The sequence below is a fragment of the Arvicola amphibius genome, chromosome 4 (assembly GCF_903992535.2).
Source record: "Arvicola amphibius chromosome 4, mArvAmp1.2, whole genome shotgun sequence".
Classification (NCBI taxonomy): domain Eukaryota; kingdom Metazoa; phylum Chordata; class Mammalia; order Rodentia; family Cricetidae; genus Arvicola; species Arvicola amphibius.
The window spans coordinates 67,561,939-67,585,138 of NC_052050.1; the positions used below are offsets into that span (position 1 = coordinate 67,561,939).

At 39.6% G+C, this 23,200-nt stretch overlaps 1 protein-coding gene across 1 annotated transcript in view; it reads right to left on the reverse strand.

Annotated features, from left to right (window-relative positions):
• Nucleotides 1-23,200, reverse strand: part of Aff4 (AF4/FMR2 family member 4) — an 83,046-nt gene that overhangs the window by 13,805 nt on the left and 46,041 nt on the right. Inside the window, exons 6-14 of the mRNA XM_038326521.1 lie at nt 19,983-20,019; nt 17,249-17,297; nt 12,888-12,942; nt 10,648-10,685; nt 10,120-10,282; nt 8,360-9,277; nt 6,220-6,308; nt 5,125-5,365; nt 31-125 (exon numbers count right to left, since the gene is read on the reverse strand). Of these exons, the coding sequence (XP_038182449.1) occupies nt 31-125; nt 5,125-5,365; nt 6,220-6,308; nt 8,360-9,277; nt 10,120-10,282; nt 10,648-10,685; nt 12,888-12,942; nt 17,249-17,297; nt 19,983-20,019 (1,685 nt within the window). The remainder of the gene's footprint in view (nt 1-30; nt 126-5,124; nt 5,366-6,219; nt 6,309-8,359; nt 9,278-10,119; nt 10,283-10,647; nt 10,686-12,887; nt 12,943-17,248; nt 17,298-19,982; nt 20,020-23,200) is intronic.

Consider the following 23,200-nt stretch of genomic DNA (forward strand, 5'->3'; position numbering starts at 1 on the left):
AAACAAAAAAACCCACAAAATTTACCTCACCTGTCATCAAAGGCAAGTTTTGTTCTCCGAGGCTTCGAAGAGTCAGGAGCTGGTGTGGATGGAGGGCAGTTAGAGGAGCTACTTGGAGCCTTTTCCTGATGAAAGAATAGATATAGCTACTCTGAAAATTGTCAGGAGACTAAAAATGAAGCTAATCATCTCCTCAGCCACGGCTAAAACAGAAACAAAATTCTACAGTCTTCACATTTCTTTGTTATTAAATTCCATAGTACTTAAAACAGATTGGGTTCATTTTATACAACCAAAATATTTATTCTTATATCTACTACATGCAAGGCACTTAGGCTAGGTATGTTAAAACATAAGGAAGACAGAAACTTGTATCAAAATGGCAGCAGTGGGTTCGGAAGATGGCTGAGTAGGTTAACACATGTGCTCTGAAGCAAGAGAACCTGAGTTCAAATCCCCAGAACCTGTGTAAAAGCTGGGCATGGCTGTACATTCCTGTAACTCTGGAGCTATGAGGCAAAAACAGGCATATTCAAGGAGTAGGTGAGATTCTAAGTTCGACGAGTAACTGAAATGGAAGAGCTTCAGGTTCAAAGAGAAACTCTGTCTCAAAGAAATAAAGGGCTGGAGAGATGGCGCAGCAGTTAAGAGGACTGGCTGCTATTACAGAGTACTTAGGGCCAGTCCCAATCACCCACACAGCGGCTCACAATCATCTGATCCAGTTCTAGGAATCCAACATTTTCTTCTGACCTCTGTGGGCACCAGGCACACTAGTGGTGCATATCACACAAACGCATACAAAACATTCATACATGCACTTTTTTTGTTTGTTTTTCTCTGTGTAGCTTTGGAGTGTGTCCTGGAACTTGTTCTGTAGACCAAGCTGTCCTCAAACTCACAGATCTACCTGCCTCCGCTTTCTGAGTTCTGGAATTAAAGGCGTGCACCACCCACCACTCAGCCACATAAATTTTTTTTTAAGCATTTAAAAAGAAAACACTTGGCTCCAAAGCCACAGAGAAACCCTGTCTCGAAAAAAAAAAAAAAAAAAAAAAAAAAAAAAAAAAAAAAAAAAAAAAAAAAAAAGAAAGAAAGAAAGAAAGAAAAAAGAAAACACTTTAGCCAGGTGGTGGTAGTGCATGCTTTAATCCCAGCATTTAGGAGGCAGAGGCGGATCGCTTTGAGTTTGAGGCCAGCCTGGTCTACACAGAGAAACCCTACCTCAAAACAACAAACAAACAAACAAAGGGATAAAGTTCAGTAGGAAATGATAACTACGGCCCTCCCCTGGCCTCTGCATACATGCATGGACACACAGATGCACATACCACCCCCCCCCAAAAAAAAACACAACAAAACAAAACAAAACAAAAAACTAGAGGGCAGTACCACTCTGGAAAACACATATTGGGTGTGGTAGCACATCCCTTTAATTACAACACTCAGTCAGGAGGATTTCTCTAAATTCAAGAATAGTCTGGTCTACACAGCAAGTTCAGGTCACTCATGGCTATACAGTAAGATCCAGTCTCAAACAAAGAAACAAAACAAGAACAGAGGTTTATTACTAAGGCCTAGTTAACTACTCAGTATGGTTGTTAATTCTTCAACTATCCTACGAAGTAAGCATTATGGTTAGATAGGTATTTCTGTTGTCATTGTTTTAAGGTAGTCTAATCTAAGGAGCTGGAAAGAAGGTTCAGTGAATAAGAATACTTCTTGCTCTTCCAGAGGACTTGAGTCTGGTTCCCGGCAGCTCACAAACTGCCTATAATAACTGCAGCTCCAGGGGTATCTGATACCTATAGCTTCCAAGTGTAGATATTCATGTTTACCTAAAAGACACAGATATGTACTCATAATTTAAAATGGAAACGAAACAAAACAAAAAGCGTCTGAGTACTGGGGTGAGAACTACTCCTTGAGATACGAGGCAATACTATACCCTGGAGTAAAAAGAGAAATCAGAGCTGTGTCATTTTGGTGGGGCACTGGTGTTCAGCTCCTTCCTTGCTCTGAGAAGATAATGTGCAAACTTTGGTACTGGGCTTCTAGAACTAGTGTTTCTATCACTACCAGTCTGTGGTGATACCATGGCAACCTCTGGCTAACTAATACAATCATAAATTCACTAGATAGCTGAGGTGAACTTCCAATTTAATCTACAAAGTTCTACGCTTTGAGCCGGGCGGTGGTGGCGCACGCCTTTAATCCCAGCACTCGGGAGGCAGAGGCAGGCAGATCTCTGTGAGTTCGAGACCAGCCTGGTCTACAAGAGCTAGTTCCAGGACAGGCTCCAAAGCCACAGAGAAACCCTGTCTCGAAAAACCAAAAAAAAAAAAAAAAAAAAAAAAAAAAAAGTTCTACGCTTTGTTCTTTCCATACCAGTGGTTGTCTGTCTCTTCTTATCCAACATCTATAAGACTTTAAGACAATTCTGAAGCCATTTCTGACAATTCTGAACCCTCTCAGCCTCTGTGCCATAGTGCTTCCCCTACTCCCCTGGGAACCAAGGACCTAACAGCTACACATGCACATACTCAGTTTCTGAACAATTACCCATATACGTATGTTTTGATTCAGTCCCCTGGGAAACAGGGTCAAAATGACCTCTTACCTCATCTGATCTGGCAACAGCTCTCCAGCCAATTATTGGTAATAGCCCTTTCGAATAAGCCAATCACAACCCCCCTTGCTTCTATAGCCTTCTCCTTTAAAAGTAGCCTGTACCAGCTAGTTGGGGTCTCTTGGCTTCCCGAATGCTGAGGGACCCTGTCATGACAGAATTAATAAAATCCTCATGTTTTTGCATCGGCTGTGGTGTGAGAGGTGGTCTCTGGGGGCGACTCCTCCTCGGTGTTTGGATGCTATAATCCAACACATCAATGTACTACTTGTATATATTTATATAACAATAAAGACTTACTGACAGTATCAGCTTGTAGTGATATTTCATTTGTATTTTAATAAATAAAACTTGCCTGAAAATAGAATACAAAACTGCTACACTAGTCAGCCATACAGGCCAGGTAGTGGTTGGTACACACCTTTAATCCCAGCACTAGAGAGGAATATAAGGTGGGATGAGACAGGAACTCATTCTCTTTCAGTCTAAAGATTTCATAGAGGTAAGAGCTCTCTAGTGGCTTGGCTGCTTTGGTTTTCCGATCTTCAGGTTGAACCCCAATATCTGTCTCTGGGTTTTTATTACTCATGCTACATCAGCTAAGACATTATTGACTGAATACTTAGAGGTTACCCTGTGAAGAAAGCATCATGCAATTGGCTGAAGAAGTAAGCAAAGGGCTAAGTAAGTCAGCTACTTAAGTTCTACTCTTAACTCTAGGCTTTATTTAAACTTCACTTCTTCTGGAAAAATTCAATGACTTTAATGTGGACACCCATTCTAAGATTTGCTATAGGGTTCCGTGGTAGCACATGCCTTTAATCCCAGCACTTGGGAGACAGCCAGGGCTGTTACACAGAGAAACTCTGTCTCAAAAAAAAAAAAAAAAGGTAAAATGAAAACAAACAAACACACAAACCAATAAAGTAAAGGTAAAGTGAGAAAGTGAGAGTGTGCCTGCCTACAGTCCCAGAATTTAGGAGGCTGAGGCAAGAAGATCTCAGCCAGGTGGTAGTGATGCACGCCTTTAATCCCAGCATTCGGGAGGCAGAGGCAGGCAGATCTCTGTGAGTTTAAGACCAGGCTGGTCTACAAGAGCTAGTTCCAGGACAGGCTCCAAAGCTACAGAGAAACCCTGTCTCGAAAAAACAAAAAGAAAAAGAAAAAAGAGAAACAGAGAAAGAGTTGGTTAGCAGGTAAAAATAGAACAGTGAAGGAGGGCAACAGAACACTCAGTGCCCTTGGGATGCTGGGTGAGCTCCCCAAGTTAGTAAAGAAATAGGGTGCTTGTTTAGAGAGAAATACATTTGTACAACACAGCTTGAAAAGTTCATAATTTAACTTACTTAAACTTAAAAGCTATTTAAAGGTTTGTTTAAACAATTAATTTTATTTTATGTGCATTGGTGTCAGATCCCCTGGAATTAGACTTATAGACAATTGTGAGCTGCCATGTGGATGCTGGAAATTGAACCCAGGTCCTCTGAAAGAATACGTAGTGTTCTGAACCACTGAGACATCTCTCCAGCCCTTAATATTTTTGTTGTTGTTGTTGTTTGTTTTTTGAGCCTGTCCTGGAGCTTGCTCTGTAGACCAGGCTGTCCTTGAACTCAAAGAGATCCGCCTGATTGTAGAAGCCTTCCTAGTACTGGAATTAAAAGTGTGTTCCATCACGTCTGGCTTAATTTAAAATCTTTAATTAACACATTTAATAGTCATAACAGCCTGTAGCAGTCTAGAATATTGATTTCCAAATTTTTGTTTACTCAAGTAACAAAATTCCAGTACATTATATTCTTAAAAAACTTAACCTTCTTAATTTCACTCTAATATTGTAATGTCATGAACTTGATCCTGACTGGGACAGTTTGGAAAGCATATGAACAACCTGGTCCTTTGGGGGATTGTGACAGATGGATCAGGTTTTTTACACATCCAAGTTATGCTACATATTGAGATCTGGTCTTAAGGGAAAAAAAAGATAATATCATAAACATATTGAGGTCTACTAAAGCCCAGCCTTGAAAAACCTTTTTGGACCCAAATCTCCATCTATAAACACCAAGGTTATTCAACTATATATCACTGCTATGTTAAGGATGACCATTTGAAGCCAGGTGTGGTTAGTACACACTTTTAGTCCAAGCATTCAAAAGGCAGAAGCAAGTGGATCTCTTTGAGTTCCAGGCCAGCCAAGGTAAACTACACAGTGAGATCCTACCTCAATAAATAAATAAATAAATAAATAGCCACATGTGGTGGCATAATTTGCAACTCTACTATTCCTATAGAGGGAAACTGCCTAGAAATTTAAGAGATCCTGCCTCAACACGATGAAAAGTGAGAACTAATTCTTGAAAGTTGTCCATACACATACAGTCACTCATTTTAAAAAACAAAACAAAACAAAACAGGCCTGCAACCTTAATGAGATGATGTTTACAACCCGGAGGAAGACATGGCAGGGTGATTTTCATCAAGCCCCAGCACCATACCTTGGTCTCTTTGGAGCTGCTGGAAACCTTCCCTTCAGTCTTCTTCTGCTTTGAAGTGGAGGAGCTATTCTTGCTGCTGCCACTATTCTCCTTATTGTTGGTGCTGCTGGATTTTAAGGAAGAAGATTGACTGACAGTCCTCTTCCGAGAGCCATGCTCTGGTTTTGAATCTTTTGAAGGAACAGGCCCAGCAGGTGAAGGCAGCAAGTCCTTTTCTTTTGTACTACTCTGTTTAGATGACCTGCCAAACAAAATAAATGTCCTCATTTCTGCAGAGTGATATAGGAGTGAAAAATTTTCCACTTTTTCACTAGCTTTTAAGGTAAATTTGCAAAAGACATTCTCCATATGATTGCAAAACAAAAAGAGTGTAAATTCCATAAAGTAGTCATCTTGTTTCTTCCTCCACCTGCCCCCACTGACTTGTTTTCTCTTTTCTACAATAATGCCCAGTTCCTGAACAACCCCACACAATAAATATTCTGTGCTGGCTAGTTTTATGGCAACTTGACGCAGGCAAGAATCATTTAAGAGATGGGAACCTCAACTGAGAAAATGCTTCTGTAAGTATCGACTTGTAGGCAAGCCTATAGAACATTTTCTTAATTAATGGTTAATATGGGAGGACCCAGCCCATTGAGGAAGATGCCTGGGCTAGTGGTTATGGGTTCTATAAGAAAGCAGCCAGATCAAGTCATGGAAAGCAAGTAAGCCAGTTAGCAGCACCCCTCCATGGTCTCCTATCCTGTTTGTCCCAGCATCAGCTCCTGCCTCCAGGTTCCTGTCCTGTTTGAGTACCTGTCCTGACTTCCTTAAGTGATGAGCAGTTGAGGTGCCAAGTAAACTCTTCCCTCCCCAAGCTGCTTTTAGGTTACAGCAATAGTAACCTAACTGGGATATATTCTTATCTCACTAAAAAAGAGAGTAAATACTTCCCATCTCTATTAGCTAAAAGCAAAGCTCTTAACTTCCTACTTCTGCATGTGCATAAATATATATGACATTTGGTTATTAAAAGAAATACTCTGAAGTATGTAAAAAAATATCCAACAACAAATGGCCAATACTGGTATGTAACATGATTTGGGGACATACTCTCTGTTGCTGGATGGCTTGTGGCCTGATGGGTTCTTGTCCTCCGTTTTGGGTTTTTTGCTCTCACTGGCTCGGTTATCATCATCATTCTGGACAAAAAGAGAAACAGTAGTAGGTCTTAAGCATGATAAGTGTGTCCTATGTTAGATCTACACAGCCTAAACACTATACCAGATTTTCCTAACGTATTAGATGGTTATCTCTTTTATGTAATAATTCTAGGGTCAGACAGATTCACAGAAATATAATCAAGATGTAACTCACAAGCCATAAATCTACCCTTTAAAAGCACATAATTTTAAGATATTTAGTTAATCAGAATTATACAGCTATCATCACAATCAATTTTAGAACATTTTTATCATCCTTCAAAGACACTTAGGTCAGCAGTCAGTTCACAACTTCTTCTTCTCCAAGGCCATTTAATCTGCACATATAATGGGATCTTTGCTACCTGGCTCCTTTTTAAATATTCTCTCTCTCCTCTCTCCTCTCTCTCCTCTCCTCCCTCCCCCCTCCCTCCCTCCCTCCCTCCCTCCTTCTCTCTCTGGTTTTTCGAGACAGGTTTCTCTCTAGCTTTTGGAGCCTGTCCTGGAACTAGCTCTTGTAGACCAAGCTGGCCCCGAACTCACAGAAATCTGCTGCCTCTGCCTCCCAAGTGCTAGGATTAAAGACATGCACCACCACCGCCCAGCTTAAATATACTCTTTTAATGATTCATATCAGTTATGGCTGGATAGTATTGCATTATATAGCTATAGCATATTTTATTTATTCATCAGTTAATAACCAGTTTTTGACTAATGTGAATGATATGGCTGTGAGCACTATAATAATAGGTTTTTTGAGACAGAACTTCTCTGTGTAACAGTCTAGCTATCCTGGAACTCACTTTGTAGACCAGGCTGTCCTCGAACTCACAGAGATCTGCCTGCCTCTGCCTCCCAAGTGCTGGGATTAAAGGCATGCACCACCACCGCCCCGCTCCATTACTTTCTGAGATATATCCCTGGGCTAAGTGGGGGGTTGGGGAGTGGGAGAATTGGGGGGTGGCGCATGCCTTTAATCTCAGCACTCGGGAGGCAGAGGCAGGTGGATCTCTGTGAGTTCCAGGCCAGTCTGATCTACAAGAGCTAGTTCCAGGCCAGCCTCCAAAGCTACACAGATACCCTATCTTGAAACACACACACACACACACACACACACACACACACACACACACACACACAAACACACACCTGGACCTATAAATGGTGGATTAAAAGGTAACTGTAAATTCAGCTTTTTCGAAAAACTGCCAACTATGTTCTAAAAGTAGCTGCATCTTACAATTTTACTAGCACTGCGTGGAAGTTCCAACTCTACAATTTCATCAGCACATGAACGTACTGCTACTTACTAACAGCTTCGCCTCATCATCTCTGAAAAATGTCTTGGCAGAATCACTAATGGAAAGTCTAACTACTATTGATGCTACTTCCATAAATGAATCTAAGTTTTCCTCTTGCTTCAAGTAGTAAAGCAATAGAAATGCAAACAAATATTCCACCTCTATCGTAATAGAAGTCTGCTTGCCACCAAGAGTAAATTCAGATAAATGAAGCCATGAGAAAAAGTCATCTACTGAGTCCTTACCAGTGGCAGGGTCTTCTCCCAGTATTATCAGCATAACCTCAAGGAACTGCCCTGATACTTCACCAAGATAACATTTCAATAATCCTAATTCTTGGGGAATAGCTGAAAAGGTATCTTAGTGGTTAAGAGTCAATGGCTGCTTTTGTAGAGGATCTGGGTTCTAAGTACCTATATGGTAGCTCACAATCATCTCTAATTCAAGTTCCAGGGGATTTAACACCCTGTTTTGACCTCCTTGGGTACCAGGCATAATATGGTGTATATACAGGCTCTACATAAAGCTGATCTTATATACAAAGGCATGAGTGTACATACAACACAGAAACAGACACAAGACAGATAGACAGACACACAGCATATACTCACAGACAAATAAAAATTATTAAAAAAATAACTACTGTGTTAATATTAAGATGTTTAAGTACAAAGAAAGCGGAAACAAAATTATTTATAAAACAATAACAACAACAAAGAAACCCTGTAAGAACCATAGCCCCTTACAAACCTTGTGTTTCCTCTTGCCTTTGTTGGAAGCCTTTTCTGAGGTTTGCTTCTGCACCTCTCTCACATGTTTTTCTGGCACATTTTTCTTGTCCCCCTTGGGTGGTTCTGTTTCTTTGTAAGGCTTTCCCGGTATTCTAGTCAAGAGATTCAGGTCAATCTTCACAATAAGTGGATACCTATCGTCGGGCTCACTGAGTGGTGAAAGAAGCTCCTTCTCTTCCATAGGAGAGAACATTCGTTGCCGAAAAAAGCTATCTTCTTCCTCCACGGAGGAGGGCTTGACAGGAGTCCTATTGCTTTCGGGGTACTTAGGAGTCTGGGAGGAAGGAGGGGGGCTTTCACTTTCATCTGAATCTGAGGACGAGGTATCTGTTTCTATGATTTCCCGAGATTTCTGGGAGGATTTGCTTGATGACTTGTATTTCTTTTTTTCTGCTATAGGTCGAGGAGAAGATTTTGACTCCTTTTTGATGTTGGGTTTCCTTGAGCCTTTGGTAGCTGCTTTGTGCCTGCTGGAGGGCATGCTGGTAGCCATGTCTACAGGGGTTTCACTTTCTATCTTCAGGCCTCCACGGGGCTCTTCAGCAGCTGACTTCTCAGTTTTTTTGGGTTGTTTTTTGCCTACAGTTCTCCTCTGTGTGGTGTTGTCACTCTGTGCAGGAGACTTTTGCCTCCCACGCCCACTTTCTGATCCCTTTTGGATAGTTTTAGAGTCTCGTCCTGGAGTAGCAGAGCTTGTTTCTTTCGGCCCTCCAGGATCAGTGTAGTTATTCCCAGCACCCTGTTCTCGACCTTCTTTTTTGTAGGCTTGAGACGATGGGATGTTACTGTCTACAGAAGAAGCTGGGGACACTTTATGTGGGTTCACTTTGTTCAACCAATTATCAAGTTGCCATTTGTTTGTTGGTGGTGGTTCAGGCTGAAAAAAAAAAAAAACAGAGAAATAACATAAATGTAGGGTTTTTTCCTCCCAATACTGAAGTCTTCCCCCTCTTTATAAAGTCAAGTAAGAGGAAAAAGAATAATGCTTAAGGTAACAAGCACTTGTTTGTCAAGTTTCTGCCAGGATTAAAGCACAAGTAAAATACTATTAGCTCTAGTCACTTGGCCTCCTGAGTGATTACAGGTAGAAACACCATGAACAGCATATGACAAATGGCCTTTAAATAACCGATATTCCAGTTAGGAGTTCAATTTGTAAGGTACTATTGCAAATGATTTCATTCTAGAAAGTAAAGATGATGTCGGTACCAGGAGACTTTCAGCTGCACTGTCCAATCTACGGTGCAATTAGACAACATGAGACGCAGTTCGTTCTCAGTAACTACAATAATATAAATTCCCTGCTAAGAGGCAAAAGTAAGGATTAAATCCTAATTTTTAAAAAAGCTTTTAAGGGCTGGAGAGATGGCTCAGAGGTTAAGAGCACTGCCTGCTCTTCCTAAGGTCCTGAGTTCAATTCCCAGCAACCACATGGTGGCTCACAGCCATCTGTAATGGAGTCTGGTGCCCTCTTCTGACCTGCGGGCGTACACACAGACGGAATATTGTATACATAATAAATAAATATTAAAAAAATAAAAATAAAAATTATTTAAAGAAAAATAATAAAATAAAAAAGCTTTTAAAATAATAAGGAAACCAAAATGGTTTAGGTTTTCTATAAGATACATGGTTCAATTGCCTTTGATCAAAATATGCAGTGATGGGCTGAGTGGATATCATGAAAGAACTTGAGGGCTAAGGGAGCAGCCCCCTCACCTCAGGAGATGCATTCTGTGAGGGCTCATTTGCCTCACTGTCACTGGAGCTACTTTCACTCTCCGAGTCAGAGCCAGAGCTGCTTTCAGATCCACTGTGGCTGCTTGAGTCATCCCTGGAGTTATCTGCTCCCTCACTATTATGATGTGATGGTTCAGAGTTACTAAAGGAGATAAAATAGAAATGACAAAAGTTTCCTTTAAAAACAAAACCCACCCAAATCTGACAACTGGATTTGGTTATGATGTGTGCATATGCTATTACATTTAAAGGAACACAAAACTTCATTACAAATAGACATCTCCCAAAAGTTTCTAATGCATCACTCACTTAATAATATTCACTTTTAACATACCTTAAAATTCACCCAGTCTGAGTACATAATTTAATGAATTTTAATTAATAGAACTATACAACCACCATCACAGTTGGCATTATTTATAATAATGATACCCCACGATTTTAAATCAACCTAGTCTCAGCCATCAAAACAAGACAACCACAGAATAAAAGGATTTCAATCCCTACCTTCCTGGTGTACTCCTTGGCATTGTCTTATCACAGTCCTAAAAGTGAAGCATAAGAAATCTGTGAAATAACTAATAATATGAATGCCTGAACTAAAACAACAAAAAATGGCTTCTCTAACACAAGCATCAATATTTACTTAATACAGTGATTTAAAAAAAAACAAAACAAAAACAGAACACCACAGCACTTAGAAGGTGGAAGCAGCAGGATCATGAGACTGAGGCTAGCATGGGCAACTTGGTGAACCACTGCCTCAAAATAAAACCAATAAGCAAAACACCACAAACAATAACAAGCCAGGATCCTGTTTTTATGTAAACAAGTAGTACTTGGACTGGAGAGGTGGCTCAGAGGTTAAGAGCACTGACTGCTCTTCCAGAAGTCCTGAGTTCAATTCCTAGCAACCACATGGAGGCTCACAACCATCTGTAATGAGACCTGGTGCCCTCTTCTGGCCTGAAGGCAGAACACTGCATACATAATAAAGTATCTTTTTTTTTAAAAAAAAAAAAAAGAAGAAGAAGAAGAAGAAGAAGAAGAAGAAGTAGTAGTACTTGCCTAGCTCAATCCATCCCCAGAAGCACTACTACCAAAAAAAAAAAAAAAAAAAAAAAAAAAAGACTTAAAAAAGTACGGGGTTGGGGTTGGAGATGGCTCATCAGTTAAGAGCACTGACTGTTCTTGCAGAGGATCCAGTACATACATGGTGTTCATGACCATCTGTAAATCCATTTCCAGGTAGAGCTCAATAAATATCAATAAAAAAAGATGTATAAAGAAAAGATGGTATCTCAAAGTTGTTTTGATTTGCATTTCCCTGATAGCTAAGGAAGAAGAACATGTCCTTAAGTATCTTTTGGCCATCTGAAATCCTTCTGTTGAGAATTCTCTGTTTAGTTTAGTATACCACTTTTTAATTGGGTTATTTAGAATTTTAATGTCTAATTTCTTGAGTTCTTTATATATTTTGGAGATTAGTCCTTTGTCTGATATGGGTTGGTGAATTTTTTTTTTCCTCATTCAGTAGGCTGTCTTTTTGTCTTATTGACTGTGTCCTTTGCTTTACAGAAGCTTCTCAGTTTCAGGAGGCCCATTTATTTATTGATGCTCTTATTGTCTGTGCTACTGGGGTTATATTTAGGAAATGGTCTCCTGTGCCCATGCATTGAAGATTACTTTCCACTTTCTCCTCTATCAGGTTCAGTGTGGTCGGATTTATATTGAGGTCTTTAATACATTTGGACTTGAGTTTTGTGCATGATAACAGATATGGATCCATTTTCATTCTTCTACATGTTGATATCCAGTTATGCCAGCACCATTTGAAGAGTGGTATGAGTAAAGGAATTCAAGACCATGAAGGGGTCATCCACCGAGACAGTTTGCTTGAGCCATTGGGAGCTCACCAACTCCAACTGGACTGGGAGTGAACAAGCATGGGAACAACCAAGCCACTCTGAAGGGGGTTGACAGCTGGGCAGACTGAGGGGTCACTGATAGTGACACTGGGATGTGTCTCTACTGCAGATACCGGCTTCATGGGATCCTATTCTCTTTGGATGTAAACCTTGCTCAAACTAGATGTAGTAGGGAGGGCCTTGGACCTTCCACAGGGCGGGGTACATGGCACTCCCTTAGAGTTGGAGGAGTGGGGAGAAGGGTCTGTGGAGGGAGAGGAAGGGGACTGGGAGGAAGGGAGGGAGTGGGAATTTGGAATGGTATTATTTTTTTAAGTAATAATAAAAAAGAAAGAAAAAATCCAGTTCTAGAAGATCCATACATATGAAAAAAATAAACATTTTTAAAACTTTCATAAATATTTCTTATAAATAATCTCCTGCTTCAAAATTATGTTCTGGTTCACAATAAATGTTAAGCAAAAATGCCAGGCAGTGGTGCCACACATCTTTAATCCCAGCACTTGGGAGTCAGAGAAAGATATCTGTGAGTTTGAGGCCAGCCTGGTGAGTTCTAGGATAGGCCCCAAAGATAAAAGAGAAACCCTGTCTTGAAAAACCAAATTAAATAAATAAGTAAACAAACAAACAAATTAAATGTATGTATGTTAAGAAAAAAATCAATCTAAAAACAAAAAACAAAAAAAGAAGCTTAAAGACATTACAGAAAAGACTATGATCATCCAGTGTAAGAGAGCTTACAGGAAAAGGTACTGATCTTGAGCTAAGACACAGTGAAAGAGTAGTATAAAGGACTGAAAGATTGCATAGCAGACACACCTGTTCCCCATCACTGTCTTCACTGCTGCTTAGTTTTAAGTCATCTTTTAACATACTAGAGGGAAAAGGCAGAAAGGAGCATTAATTAATCACAGCAGGCCAGAGTACTAAGAACTTACCAATAATTCTAAGAATAATCATTATGTTAGCCAAAAATTGAAACACATATGCACACTCTCTCTCTCTCCTGTTTACATTTGTTCACATTATAGTAAAAGCATTTAAACCGGGTGGAGGTAGTGCACACCTTTAATCCCAGCAGTAGGGAGGCAGAGGCAGGTGAATCTCTGAGTTCGAGGCCAGCCTGGCCAACAGATCGAATTTCACAGCAGCCAGGGCTACATAGAACAACCATATCTCATAAAACAAAAATTAAAATTAAAGAAAGCAAAATTTAGTGTTCTGCAAAGAGAGCAGTGGACATGACATGAACAAAACTTCTAACCCCATGAGTAAAACATTCAATCTTGTTTTCTAGATAAACTCTCACATACACTCCTGTTACAACAAACATGTCTCTAATTGTACACCTGCATGTATACTAAAACAATTAATAAAGCTTTGGTCTACTAGATATGACTCCTAAAGAGAAGCAAGATAAAATTGAAGCATTAAGCAATCTCTTTTTTGTCTCCATGGTCCATGAAGAGAAGAACTGAGTACTTCTGGATCGGATAACTGAAAACCTTAACACAATTTCCCTAATCAAAGGTCTGGTTCATAATTGCCTTGCTATGAAGACAAGTAACATCAGCAGAAGAATTTTGAGTAAGAAATGAATGTGTATGAATTTTTAAATCCAAGTTGCAAATCTTCCTTCACCAAAACTAAAGCTGAATTAAAAATATACAAATACAATAAGCTAACAATTTCTACAACTTCTTTTGAAAGTAAAATCAAAGGTTTAAGTTTTACTTAAGTTCAAAATTATTAGATTTAAAATCTGAGTAACACAAAACATTCTGTGTTTTGTTGATGGTTTTTTTTTTACATGAAAGAAAAATCCACATGAAGTTTGAGAGCTCTGCACCAGAAACACTCACTTCCTCATCACCCCCGTAGGTCCGAGTCTGCAGGCAGCAGCAGGAGGTCCTCTCACAGGGTGACTACTTGCACTCTCCCTCAAAGCCTAATCTGCATTTCTAAATCTGACCACAGATTCAAAATACGCATAACACACAAATCACCTGGAAATAAGTAACCAGATGACCATAGGAGAAGTGTTTTAAAATTAGTTCAGTAAACGAAATTTTAAAAAAGTTTTCTTTTGAACAAGGGTTTAGCATAGCTAAAAGACCAATTTCCAGTAAAGAAAATGTACTTGCTCTGAATTCTCTCAGCCCTTATGATTTAATAATGGCAGCTCAATGAGCCTGTTTACATATGTGAGTATGTCAAAGCCTTCACAACACTGCTCTAGGTGCAGCATGTTTTTGTTTCCTCAGCAACCAAAGTGGTGTGCCCATATGTAGCAGACAGGCATAAAGATGTGATGACAGGGTTATAGTGAGTTTCTCAGCAGGGCATGGAAGTTGTTTTTTTTTTCATGGATTTCCTTCATAGTCCTCCTTTTGTTACAGGAAGAGGCTATTAGGTTGAGGTTAGCGCTGTGGTCTGTCTCTGTGGCACAGAAAGCCACCTAATGGCTGTTTCTTTGGAACTTTGTTGTAATCAGAGTTAACCTGTGATCTCAGGAGTTCGAGTACTCACTCTCTAGACGTAACTTATTGTCATGTTAATACACCTACCCCTACTATGATACATATTTCTGATTCTACCTACAAAATATAATAAAAATATGAAAATTTAAAGATAATATAAACTATGTTGTATTTGGTAGCTAAATGGAAGATTTACTAAGAAGAATCCTATCTTTAACACATGTTTTAAAAATTAAACATTCAGTGGTGGCTCACACCTTTAATCCAGCACTCAGGAGGCAGAGGCAGGTAGTTCTCTGTGAGTTTGAGGCTAGTCATGTCTATAGAGCAAGTTCCAGGACAATCAGGTGATGTAGAAAGTTCTTCTGTATATATGTTGCTTTTATTGCTTAATGAATAAAAACTTACTTGGCCTGATAGGACAGAGTAGAGCTACACAGGGAAAACTAAAATGAATACTGGGAAAAAAGAAGGCAGAGGAGTCAAGAGAAGACATGTAGCCCCGTCAGAGACAGACACTGGATGGAATTTTATCCGGTAACCACAGCCAAATGGCAATACACAGATTAACAGAGATGGGTTAAATTAATATATGAGTTAGGCTGAAGTGGGAGTCCCCTCTGTATGTTGTATTACCATTAATGAATAAAGAAACTGTTTTGGACCTAAGGCAGGGCAGAATTTAGGTAAGCAGGGAAAACTAAACTGAATGCTAGGAGAAAGAAGGGTGGAGTCAGAGATAAGCCATGTAGCCCTGCCAGAGACAAACGTGGGAACTTTATCCAGTAAGCCACAGCCATGTGGCAATACACAGATTAATAGAAATGGGTTAAATTAATATGTAAGAGTTAGCCAATAAGAAGCTAGAGCTAATGGGCCAAGCAGTGTTTTAAATAATGTGGTTTCTATGTGATTATTTAGGGGTTGAGCAGCTGGGAACAAATAAGCGACCCTATAATATACAACAGTCAGGAATGTATAGAGAAATCCTGTCTCAAAAAAACCACACACACACGCACGCACGCACGCACGCACGCACAAACTGAACTCATAGTAGAGGTGGGCAAACCATGGCCTACACAGCAAACCTAGGCCACTGGTTTTTTTTATTTGTTTGTTTGTTCTTTCTTTATTTACCTTTTGCCTTTTTGAGATGCTTGTAACATGTTTTCACTATTTTAGAAAAGGTATTAGTATATATACCCCAGATTGGTTGAACTTGCTTTGTAGCCCTGGTTGGCTTTAAATTCATGACAGTCCTCCTGACTCAGCCTTCTGAATGCTGGGATTATAGACATGTATTTCTGTTGTGGGAATTTATTTGGGGTATACTAGCCATAAGACGTGGCCTTGTGTGCTCTGTGAAGACTGATAAGCTGGAGGGGAAAGGCGCTTGCTCTCTTGCTCTGGCTTGTGCCTGGTATGGTTGAAGACCAAGTCATGCCACTTCTGCACCTTACTCTGTATTTGTAGAGTTTGTCCTTTTCATTGCACCCCTTAATAAATTGGTTTTTATAACTTTGTGAGTTCATGCTTTATATTTCCATAGCCAGTTTTCCACTGCTATTTTGTAAATAAATTTTAATTGGACTGGAGATATTGCTCAGTGGTATGATACTAGGCTAACATGTGAAAAAACCTGGATTTCTACCACAACAAAAAAGAGAAAACCCAGGTATTTGCCTATATATAATCTGAATACTTGGAAGGTAGAGGCAAAAGGATCAAGTTCATGTCAGCCTTGAACATATATGGTGAGCTTGACTACAGCCCAGATACCATAAGATTTGGTCTCAAAAAACAAAAACAATGAAGTTAGTATTCTTAGATAGAACACAGCCATGTCTGTGATCTATACAGCTTTTACAGTTTATGACAAAACTGAGTTCGTAGAACATAAACTCTACAATACACTCTCTGGACTTTTACAGTTAAAGTTAGCTTATGTCTGCCACAAACATTAGTGTTTCTGCATGGAGATGTATGTAGTTCAATTGTAAAGTGTGAGCTTATCATGCACAAGGCCTCTGATTTCACATTGAAAAGCAGAGTTCAATGAAATGGCTCAGTGGGTAATGGGGCTTGCCACTATACCCAACAACCTGAACTTAGCCTAGGTCAGAGAATGACTTCCACAAGTTGTCCTCTGACTTCCACATACATACATATCCACATACAAAAATCAATGGTTAATTTAAAATTGTAAAAAACAAAAGGGTGCCGGGCGGTGGTGGCGCACGCCTTTAATCCCAGCACTCGGGAGGCAGAGGCAGGCGGATCTCTGTGAGTTCGAGACCAGCCTGGTCTATAAGAGCTAGCTCCAGGACAGGCTCTAAAGCTGCAGAGAAACCCTGTCTCGAAAAACCAAAAAAAAAAAAACCAAAAAACAAAAAACAAAAGGGTAATATTTATACCATTTAAAACATCCAGCTAGGGCTGGAGAGATGGCTCAGAGGTTAAGAGCACTGACTGCTCTTCCAGAGGTCCTGAGTTCAATTCCCAGCAACCACATGATGGCTCACACCCATCTGTAATGAGATCTGGCGCCCTCTTCTGGTGTATGGGCATGCATGTAGTGTTGTATACATAAGACATAAATAAATAAAAAAAAAAAAAAAACAAAAAAACAAAACAAAAAAAAATCCAGCTACTATAGATAACTTCTAGGGAAAAAAGATACTCATTAAGCAATAAACTTACGATTTTGACTGGTGCCCATTTGATGTTTTAGCAGAAGCATTGTATCTTTCTAAAACAAAAAGATATAGAAGTAAGCAGCTGAAATTGGTTATTTAGATTATCAAATGTCTATATAAAATGTCTATTTTCAAAAAAATGAATACATTGCACACAGTGGTCAGAAGACTCCACAGGCATTCTAGAAGGCAGTGCATTTACATTACCGTATCAACACTCTAACTGTCCTGCTACTGATCTAGTTCAAAGAAAGGAATCTACCCAGCATCTGGAGGAGTGCTCACAGACACATATAGACACAATATTAATAATAAGATGGCTTTATTTATATTTTCTGGAGATAGGATCTCACTACACAGCCAGGTTGGCCCAAATTCACAATGTAGAGCCTGAACTGGCCTTGAACTTGCAATCTCTCTGTTTCAGCTGCCCCAAAGTCAGAATTATAAGTGAATATCACCACATCCAGTATTATAAAAGCACAGCTTTAACAACAAAAGCTGGGAAACAAAACACATGTCCATTAGCAGAAGGCTAATTAAATAACTTTAATTATTTCATGTAACATGGTTTTAATATTGTAAAAGAATAAACTAGAATACATACTGAAAAGCATTTAAAATAAATCAAGTATTGGGGAAAGATGGTAAAAAAAAAATTTGTGGGAATGGTCAACTAATGACTGGTACAGCTGTTACACCCTGGGAGGTAGCTCATGCTTGAGGGCCAGAACCACCCCCCAAAAAATAAGAATAAATAAATCCAGTGAAAAATATAAAGTAATAAAAAAACAGATGAAGTTTATGACCCTGTCTGCCATAATTAAACACTGGAGAAGTAAATGAAGATGGAGCAAAAATAATGAAGCAATACTCTTAAGAGAAAATTTAAAAGTTTTGGTTTATAGCTAGCTATTTTGGGCATATCATGTCAAAGCTGAATGCAGTGATGAATGCCTTTAATCCTAGCACTCCAGGGACAGAGGCAGAAGGGTCTCTGAGTACCAGCACAGTCAGGGCTACACAGTGAAACCCTGCTACAAAAACCACTGTCAAAGCCAGGCGATGGTGGCTCACGCCTTTAATTCCAGCACTCGGGAGGCAGAGGCAGGCGGATCTCTGTGAGTTCGAGGCCAGCCTGGTCTACAAGAGCTAGTTCCAGGACAGGCTCCAAAGCTACAGAGAAACTTTGTCTCCAAAAAACCAATAAATAAATAAATAAATAAATAAATAAATGAATGAATGAATGAATAGATATAGTTGTAAGGTAGATACAGATGTTATGTCTGACTGCTAAAAGTTGTCTCATGACTTCTGCATGTCTACTGTGGCATTCCCACACCTCTTACACATATGATAAATATGCAAACATAGGAGATTTTTTTTTCCAAGACAAGGTTTCTCTGTGAAACAGCTCTGGTTGTCTTGGAACTCGCTCTATAGACAAAGAGATAAATTCTTGTCTTATCCTTGCATTAAAATCTCTCTCTCTCTGTCTCTCTGTCTCTCTCTCTATCTCTCTCCTTTCTCTCTCTCTCTCACACACACACAAAACCAACTAGTAAAGATAAAAAAATCTTATTTTTATTTTTCAGAATACTCTTTTTTTTTTGTTTTGTTTTTTGTTTTTTGTTTTTCGAGACAGGGTTTCCCTGTAGTTTCTAGAGCCTTTCCTGGAACTAGCTCTTGTAGACCAGGCTGGCCTCGAACTCAGAGATCCGCCTGCCTCTGCCTCCCGAGTGCTGGGATTAAAGGCGTGCGCCACCACCGCCCGGCTATTTTTCAGAATACTCTTACACCAGCATAAATCTATCTAATAAACTGTTGTTCAGCGTACACAACAACACCCAAACACCTGCAGTGGCCCTGACCTCACCACTATCAGTGAGCACATCTCTTGGTTATACGTTCTCTACAGCCATCTTCCACAAGAGCTCTGAGAAGTGAAGAATGAAGGTGAGCATGAGGCTGCAGAGGATACCAGGCTTTCTGTCCAGATCAGAAGACTCAAGAAGAATGAATAAGAAATGCATAAGGAGCCTGCGGTAGTACTAACATGATCATACTAGCCTACAGTTTTATCACCACAAAACTAGCACCATGAAGGAAGTGGAAAGGATGGCTCTTGACATTGTGAGGTGACCAGCAAACTGATTTTATAAAATTTCAACTATTAGTTTAAATAAGTTTATTTATTTATTTTATTCTTTTTTTTTTTTTAAGACAGGGTCTCTCTCTACATAGGCCTGGCTAACCTGGAATTCATTATGTAAACCAGGATGGCCTTAAATTCACAGAGATTCACCTGCCTCTGCCTCCTAAGTATAGGTAGGGGCTAAAGGTTTGCAACACCATGCTCAGCTTATTTTGATTTTTAATGACCTATATAGTTCTTGAGTTTTCTTAAGACTCAGCTCAGCTTTCTTTCTTTCTTTTTTATTTTTTTGTTTTTCGAGACAGGGTTTCTCTGTAGCTTTGGAGCCTGTCCTGGAACTAGCTCTTGTAGACCAGACTGGCCTCGAACTCACAGAGATCCACCTGCCTCTGCCCCACAAGTGCTAAGATTGAAGGTGTGTGCCACCAACACCTAGTATAGCTTTCTATTTTTTTTTTTAATCAGATCACAAAAATCAGAGTAAGACATGTAAAAAATTTAAAAGTATTATAAGGCACGGCTATATGAGAAAAGATCTAATAAATAGGCTAACTTGAAAACCAGCAAGAAAAGAAATACTTACTTTGTTCTCCAGAGCCAAAGTTAGACTGCTGAGACTCCTAAGAGAAAAGAACATAAAGTTATACAAAATGATGGCATCAAAGAAAGATCCATTAGTTGGGAAAAGCTTCAAGTGATAAAAATATTTCAACATGTACGAAAGAGAAAATACTGAAAGAATGTAAAGGCTCTAAACAATAGACTCTACCAGAGCTTACAGAAATAGCACAAAGCCACCAAGAGTCTGTTTCTTTTCAGCATCACCCAAGATACTCATAATCTAATTCAGAGACCTATAGAGTTCAAGTAATTTCAAGATTTTTGGTCTTGGGCTAGAAAGATGTCCCGGTGTTAAGAGCAAGTTCATGCTGAGGATCTGAGTTCAGTTCTTGACACCCATCTATGTTGGGTGGATCACAACCCTCTGTAACTTCAGTTCTAAGAGATACAGTACCCTCTCATAGTCTAATTGAACACCTGAGGCCATTTGCATATACCACACACACATACTTTTTGTTTGGTTTGGTTTTTCGAAACAGGGTTTCTCTGTAGCTTTGGTGCCTGTCCTGGAATTAGCTTTTGTAGACCAGGCTGGCCTCAAACTCACAGAGATCCACCTGCCTCCACCTCCCGAGTGCTGAGATTAAAGGCGTGTGCCACCACCACCTAGCCTTGTTTGTTTTTCAAGACAGGGTTTTTTTTTTAAATAGCTTTGGAGCCTGTTCTGAAACTTACTCTGTAGACCAGGTTGACCCCGAACTCATAGAGATCCACCTCTGCCTCTGCTTCCCTAGTGCTGGGATTAAAAGCATGTGCCACTACACATACTTTTAACTAAAAATAAATCTTTGATTCTTGGTCTTGAGAAACTGTCTGGACTACAGGTGTAAATAAGTAGTTCACCATATTCAAGGTCCTGGGGTCAATTCCCAGTACCCCAAAGAAGAGCTAGGGATTTAGCTTAGTCGACAGAGTACTTGTCTAGCATACATGAAACATGGGTTCAATCATCCAAACCCCATAAACCAAATGTTTTGATTCATAACTCTAATGCCAGTACTTTGGAAGTAGAAGCTGGAATACTGGAAATTGAAGGGCATCTTCAACTACACAATGAGTCCATGGATAGCCTGTTCTACATAAGAGCCTGTATCAAAAAAAAAAAAGTATACTAGATAAAAATAGATGTTAGTGAATTCGAGGCCAGCCTAGTCTACAAAGCGAGTTCCAGGATAAAAAGCTGTATAATCTATAATACACTGAAAATATACTATTTCTGTTTAAAAAAAATAAAATAAAGCATTCACATGGATGTTCCATGTCACTCTTCTTCCCACCCTCTGTCCTTAGTATCTTTTTTCTTTTTTTTTTCTTTTTTATTGATATTTATTGAGCTCCACATTTTCTCTGCTCCCCTCCCTGCCTCTCCCTTCCCTTCTTCAGCCCTCCCCCAAGGTTCTCATGCTCCCAATTTACTCAGGAGATCTTGTCTTTTTCTACTTTCTACTTCCCATGTAGATTAGGTCTATATGTCTCTCTTAGTGTCTGTATTGTTGTCTAAATTACCTGGGATTATGGTTTGTAGGCTGGCTTTCTTTGCTTTATGTTTAAAAGCCACCTATGAGTGAGTACATGTGATAATTGTCTTTCTGTGTCTGGGTTACCTTACTCAATGTTTTCTAGCTCCATCCATTTTCCTGCAAAATTCAAGCTGTTGTTATTTTTTTTCTGCTGTGTAGTACTCCATTGTGTAAATGTACCACATTTTTCTTATCCATTCTTTGATCGAGTGGCATTTAGGTTGTTTCCAGGTTCTGGCTATGACAAACAAAGCTGCTATGAACATAGTTGAGCACATGTCTTTGTGGCACGATTGAGCATCCTTTAGATATATACCCAAAAGTAGTATACTGGGTCTTGAGGAAGGTTGTTTCCTAATTTTCTGAGAAATCGCCACACTGACATCCAAAGGGGTTGTACGAGCTTGCATTCCCACCAGCAATGGAGAAGTGATCCCTTTTCCCCACAACCTCTCCAGCATAAGTTGTCATCAGTATTTTTGATTTTGGCCATTCTTACAGGTGGAATTCTTACAGATGGAATCTCAGAGTTGTTTTGATTTGCATTTCTCTGATGACTAAGAATGTTGAGCATTTCCTTAAGTGTCTTTCAGCCATTTTAGATTTCTCTGTTGAGCGTTCTATGTTTAGGTCTGTACTCTATTTTTTTTAAATTGGATTATGTGATCTTTTGGTGTCCAATTTCTTGAGTTTTTTGTGTATTTTGGAGATCAGACCTCTGTCTGATGTGGGGTTAGTGAAGATCTTTTCCCATTCTGTAGGTTTTCTTTTTGTCTTGTTTTTTTTTTGGGGGGGGGGGTTGGTTTTTTGAGACAGTGTTTCTTTGTAGCTTTGAAGCCTGTCCTAGAACTAGCTCTTGTAGACTAGACTGACCTCGAACTCACAGCGATCCGCCTGCTCTGCCTACCAAGTTCTGGGATTAAAGGTGTGCGCCACCACCGCCTGGCTCATTTTGTCTTGCTGACCGTGTCTTTTGCTTTACAGAAGCTTTTCAGTTTCAGGAGGTTCCATTTATTAATTGTTTTTCTCAGTGTCTGTGCTGCTGGGGTTATTTATATTTAGGAAGTGGTTCCCTGTACCAATGCATTCAAGTATACTTCCCACTTTCTCTTCTATAAGGTTCAGTGTGGCCGGCTTTATGTTGAAGTTTTTGATCCAATTGGACTTGAGTGCATGGTGATAAACATGGGTCTACTTTCATTTTTCTACATGTTGATATCCAGTTATGCAAGCACCACTTGTTAAATATGCTTTCTTTTTTCCATTTGATATTTTTTCTTTTTTTTTTTTCTTTTTCTTTTTTCTTTTTCGAGACAGGGTTTCTCTGGAGCTTTGGAGCCTGTCCTGGAACTAGCTCTTGTAGACCAGGCTGGCCTCGAACTCACAAAGATCCACCTGCCCCTGCCTCCCGAGTGCTGGGATTAAAGGCATACATCACTACCACCTGGCTCCATTTGATATTTTTTGCTTCTTTATCAAAGATCAGGTGTTCAAAGATGTGTGGATTGATATCCGGGTCTTCTCTTTGGTTCCACTGGTCCTCCTGTCTGTTCTTATGCCAATACCAGGCTGTTTTCAGTACTGTAGCTCTGTAGTAGAGTTTGAAGTCAGGGATTGTGATGCCTCCAGAAGTTCTTTTATTGTCCAGGATTGTTTTGGC